Source organism: Piliocolobus tephrosceles, chromosome 12, assembly GCF_002776525.5.
Source record: "Piliocolobus tephrosceles isolate RC106 chromosome 12, ASM277652v3, whole genome shotgun sequence".
NCBI classification, from domain to species: domain Eukaryota; kingdom Metazoa; phylum Chordata; class Mammalia; order Primates; family Cercopithecidae; genus Piliocolobus; species Piliocolobus tephrosceles.
In genome coordinates this window covers 62,436,253-62,442,186 of record NC_045445.1, presented here as the reverse complement: position 1 = coordinate 62,442,186, position 5,934 = coordinate 62,436,253, and the positions used below count along the sequence as shown (strand labels likewise).

General features: G+C 37.6%; 1 protein-coding gene across 1 annotated transcript; it reads left to right on the top strand.

Annotated features, from left to right (window-relative positions):
* The first annotated feature begins 822 nt into the window (after nucleotides 1-822).
* Nucleotides 823-4,603, top strand: PABPC5 (poly(A) binding protein cytoplasmic 5). The gene is made up of 2 exons (XM_023202933.2): nucleotides 823-893; nucleotides 1,434-4,603. Exon 2 carries the CDS (start codon nucleotides 1,577-1,579, stop codon nucleotides 2,723-2,725), a length of 1,149 nt encoding a protein of 382 aa, XP_023058701.1. The 5' UTR covers nucleotides 823-893; nucleotides 1,434-1,576; the 3' UTR covers nucleotides 2,726-4,603.
* The last annotated feature ends 1,331 nt before the right edge of the window (nucleotides 4,604-5,934 follow it).

Sequence of the window (5,934 nt, the reverse complement as noted above, 5' to 3'; positions counted from 1 at the left end):
TATTTTGTATTGGTTCTGTGGCTTTTATCTCTTTAACTGAGATTTTGTAAATGTAATTTTCGCGGCAGCTCAACAGTTTCAACGTTTTGTGGCACTAAACACCATCAAAAGCCCTTATATGGCTCTCCAATCATTAAAACCTGAGTATTATGGGATCAGAGAAAAGATCTCTTTGCCTACCACCTGGGGAAAACATTACCATTATGTTGGAGATTAATAAAGTAAGGCTAAAGGCCAAAGGCAACATGACCCTGTGTTCTACTTGACCCTGTGATCCTTTAGCACTGGATTGGGAAGCCAGGACAGTTGTAAACTTTGACTTTCCAATGCACTCAGGAAAGTATGCAACCTATCCTTTTCCCTAAGCTAAAATTAAATTGATAATTAGTTTTTTAAAACTTATTATTTTTGCCCAGGTCGTCATCTTCTTATGTGATTTTTAGATGTTCAGCTTAAATATAGTATTTTAAATAATAAATAACATTTAAAATATAAGAAACATCTAAAAGCCATCTTAGATTTTTCTTTCTCTCCTTCTTTCTCTCTCTCTCTCTCTCCCTTTCTCTCTTTCTTTCTGTTTTTCAATCTTGGCATAGAGGAAGCGGGAAGTTACTTAGCACGGTTCCGGGTTTCTCGCGCCCCGCCCGTCCCCCCTCCCTATCACTGCTACTGGCTCTTGGTCCCTCCGTTGGACTGTCCTGCGGAGAGAAACCCCAGCCCATCGGTCTGCGCTGGGACCGCCCGCCGCGCATCTGCCCTTCTTCGCTGACTCCGCCCCGCATCTGGCCAGACCCGCCTCGCGTCAGAGCTGACCCGCTCACTGCGCGTTTGCCAGTCAGTCTCTCCGGACCTGCCTCGAGCCTCAGGCTGCTGAAATCACCGCGCCTCACTCGGTCCGTACCCAGTGGGCATCTTGGGTATCTGGGCGGTCTTCGATCCCCCGCGCGTGTGTCTGTCTGTCTGTCTCTGTGTCCTATCCGCTGCCTGCAGCCTGCCTGCCGGTCTTATCGCACCAAGTGTCTAGTGTACCCTTTCGCAGACGCTGAGTGCGGAGAGGCCTTAGCGAAAGGCTAGCCAGCCCGAGACTGGCCAGGCAGCCGGCGGAGGAATACGCGCTCGGTCCCTGCCCTTGTTGATATCTTTTTAAACCAACAGGAGCTCTAGGCCTATATTTATGCAGAAAACGGGTCGGGAGGCCTCTGTCTGCGATGCTAGTTGTGGGGAACCAGCCAGCTGCTTGGTGGCTTCTCACAATTTCACGGGGACAGGAAAATTACGTTTCCGGTACCGGCTTTTGAAACTGATTTTAAATCTGAACGGGTGACAATTTTAAGTCCCCGCAGGGAGAATAGATTCGTATTTGGGGCGCCTTTTTGTCTGATGTGTTTGTTCTGAGCCTGCTGACCAGCTGTTTCTGAACTTCATTTTCTCAGCCTCGACAGTGATTCTGAGTCTGCTTTTAGCTTCCTTTTGCCTGCCTTGGCTTTTTCTGTTCCTGAACAGCTGTTTGGCCCATAGCTTAGAGAAAGCAGCCTTTTTTCTCTTCAAAGAGAACCTCCTCCCAGTGCTCAGAGAGATGGGGAGCGGGGAGCCTAATCCTGCTGGCAAGAAAAAGAAGTATCTCAAGGCCGCTCTGTACGTGGGTGACTTGGACCCAGATGTCACCGAGGACATGCTCTATAAGAAGTTCAGGCCTGCTGGCCCTCTGCGATTCACCCGAATCTGCCGTGATCCGGTGACCCGCAGCCCCCTGGGCTATGGCTATGTTAACTTCCGCTTTCCCGCGGATGCAGAGTGGGCCTTGAACACCATGAATTTTGATTTGATTAATGGAAAACCATTCCGCCTTATGTGGTCTCAGCCAGATGACCGCTTAAGAAAGTCTGGAGTGGGAAATATATTCATCAAAAACCTGGACAAATCCATAGACAATAGGGCCCTGTTTTACTTATTTTCTGCTTTTGGAAACATTCTGTCCTGCAAAGTCGTATGCGATGACAACGGCTCTAAGGGTTATGCCTATGTGCACTTTGACAGCCTGGCCGCTGCCAATAGAGCCATCTGGCACATGAATGGAGTGCGGCTCAACAACCGCCAGGTGTATGTTGGCAGATTCAAATTCCCAGAAGAGCGGGCGGCTGAGGTCAGAACCAGGGATAGAGCAACTTTCACCAATGTTTTCGTTAAAAACATTGGAGACGACATAGATGACGAAAAACTGAAGGAACTTTTCTGTGAATATGGGCCAACTGAGAGTGTTAAAGTAATAAGAGATGCCAGTGGGAAATCTAAAGGCTTTGGATTTGTGAGATATGAGACACACGAGGCTGCCCAAAAGGCTGTGCTAGACTTGCATGGAAAGTCCATCGATGGAAAAGTCCTCTATGTAGGGCGAGCACAGAAGAAAATTGAACGCCTGGCTGAGTTGAGGCGGAGATTTGAACGGCTGAGGTTAAAAGAAAAAAGTCGGCCCCCAGGGGTGCCTATCTATATTAAGAACTTGGATGAGACAATCAATGATGAAAAACTGAAGGAGGAATTTTCTTCCTTTGGGTCAATTAGTCGGGCCAAAGTGATGATGGAAGTGGGGCAAGGCAAAGGATTTGGTGTGGTCTGCTTTTCCTCTTTTGAAGAGGCTACCAAAGCAGTGGATGAGATGAATGGCCGCGTAGTGGGCTCCAAGCCCCTGCATGTCACCCTGGGCCAGGCCAGGCGCAGGTGCTGAGAATAAGAATGCTCAGTTTGTTTCAGCCTTAGTTGGTGCCTCCTTAGTTTGGGCTCCTTTGTGATAAGGGGTTATTTTATGCTAATTCACAAGTGTTTTTTTTTTTTTTTTTAAGTGAATTCTTTCTTTTGAAAAAAATGCAAAACTAGAAAACTGTTCATTTTAGAATGGAACATAATTTCTAATTGTAAAATTGTCGTTTTGTACTTTTTTTGATGTAATATCCTTAGAAATATGTAGAATAAAGTGTATTCCTCCACTTTTTTTTCCTGAACAGTCAAGGTGAGGCAATTGAGTATATTTCCCTTCTTATTTCAATAATACTCTATTATTTTTTCATGAAAATATTGTCAACATGGTTCTTCTGAATCTATCACAGTGAAAAGTTCTAACTTGCTTTTTGAGAAGTCAGTACAGCAGGGAAAATCATATGTGATCCAATTAACATCTGCATAATTTCACTTAAAATTTTTATGCAAAATGAATTTTTTAACGTGAAATTTATTTTATTTTGTTTATTTATTTGTATTCTTGTTTCATTTTTTAATATGTTGTGAACATACTACAGACTTGATAATACTTTTGACTAATTGTTGGGAGTGGTTGTATTAACTTCTTGCCCAAATAAGTAAGCATATTGGTGTTTTCTCAATTAGTCACTTAGAAAATTAACACTTTAGGCAGTGCCTATTTAAAGTAGGAATTGCATCTTAAAAACCTTTCCTAAAAGATTTGGTATTTGAGGATACTTTCAGTACCACTCCTACCATCCATTTTTTCTAAATTCCTTAGTACATATACTTGGATCATGTTAAATTAACAAGAAAAATGAATAACTGCACTGAATTGCCTTTACCTATAAATAATTTAATCTTTTACCTTCAACTTTTATCAGCTGTCAATATAAAAGGCAAATAATCCACAGAATGATGTTGAAAAACTTCTTGGAAGAACACCTTCTATTAAACTTGTTATCTCTTGTAAATTATTGAGTGTATCCTTTTGATAATGTTCACAGATGTTTCCAAGGTAAGGAATAGTTTGTCTCTTGGATTAAGTCATATGCCTCCAGCTATTATATGAGAACTGTGAAACCAATATGGTTTTCTTTATGTCTTGGCTGCTTGAAAATTCAAAAAAAAAAAAAAAAAAAAGGTTTTGTTCAATATTGCAGTTACATTAATTAGCCTGTAATTTCTAAATTAGAGATTCTCTACATTTCACTTGTGGTTTCCTGTTCTCCTCATTGCCGGCCTTCCATTCATATTACACTTATTTTTCTATTTTTTGTATTACCTTTTTAAAAATATATACCTGTTCAAGTCCTTTTAGGAAGAAGAAAATACCTAATTTCTGTAAAATTTAATAATTACTTTTTTATAGTATGATTCACTTATGACACAGATTTGACCATTAGAATATGTTTTTGTCTCTACTGTCAGTTTTATTACCTTATGTACAAATCTTCATTTTCATACATAGTACAATGTAAATAAATAATTTTGTTAACACTTTTGTTAGCTCTCTGACCATAAAATAATGACAATAAGCTGTTTCTATGTATTTGTTTATCTACAAATTACAGGTTTATTCGTTTTCAAATATTTTCAAAATGGAAATCACTGTTTTTATTGATTATAAACATAACACATGCTCATTGTAAAAAATGTACACAATGCAGAAGGAAGTAAAATTTCCACAGTTCAGAAATAACCACAATTAACATTTTCAATGTGTAAATATCTTTTCGTATTTTTTCCTATGTATACACAAACATTTTGACCAAAAATCCATACTATATTTACTGTTCTGTATTTTTAATTTTAAACTGAACCATAATCATCTTTTCATGACAATAAATATCAATCTCTATCATCATCTTAGTGACTGCATAGTATTCCCTTGTGTTGACATATTATAATGTATCTAAACAGTTTGCTATTGAATCTAATTTATGTGATTTTTCACGTATTTACATGCGTAAACAATGCCGTGATGAACATCACTTGCTTAAAACCGTTATTAATTCCATGACTGCAAAAAAATTTCTATAATTTGCAAAAGCTTAAATCTGATGAAAAAAATATGTGCACATCATATTGATATATGTATCAAATTTTTGGAATACTTTCAAGATATATTCTGCATTTAGATTGACAAATGGAAAACTAAAAACAAATCTTATTTTTCATTTTTCTGAGTCAAATTGCTTTACACCATTGTGATTATTAACGTAAATCAAAACTATGAAACTACAAATAAAATTTTAAATGTTTATGTTGGTAATTATTTATCATATATACTCTCGATTTGTTTTTACCCATTACCAGTCTTCAATTAAATTTATAAACCTGAAGTATCAGTGTTAGCCTGCAGCCTTTACAAATGCTTTGATTCAATATAAATCTAGACAAGTATCTATAATGTAGAAATTATCAAATAAAAGCATTTAATATATTTTTGGAACAATGTATTTAAACTATTACTATTTTTGAAAAGCTAGCCAGTGTAAAGAAAAGAAGAAATTAAAATATGCCTAAGAACAGATAAAGTATATAAGTTTAGTGCTTTGATAAACTGTTGAAAAAAACACCGTAAATTCCGTTGGTGAAAATCAAAGCGAAAATATAAAGGAAAGATATTCTCTATTTGAATGTAAACACCAGGGTAGTTTTTGAATCCTGTACTTTTGCTCATCATTTCTTTTATCACAAGATAATTAGTACAAATTAAATAGTTAGGTTAAGAATGCACCATTTAGTACAAATTGTGTTTTGTTCTGTTTGGCTTTTCAAAACAATCACTTGTACAAACTTTAAATGTACCCGAGGAGAAGAAAACTAAAAATATTGTTTTGTAATTGCAAGCCATCATAGTCAAGGTTATTTTGAGGAGGCTTTTTTGTGCAAGAAGTTGGCACATACTGCTGCCTATCTAGTAATAATGGTGAAGGAGAAAAATAAAATATTACACATGTAAGTGGTATCTTTAGCCCAGTGGGAAAAAGTTACAATATTTTTTTAAGGGGAGAGAGGAATGGAGGGAATACCCTCTTCCCTATAAATAAGTGGCCTAATTTAAGGGAATAATTAGAAATGTATCAATATATGACTGCAGACAGGTAAAACAAGTTTTTTCAGCACTTATGACAATAGCTGGCATATAGGAGGCGTTCCACAGATATTTGTGGAATGACTGAATTCATAATC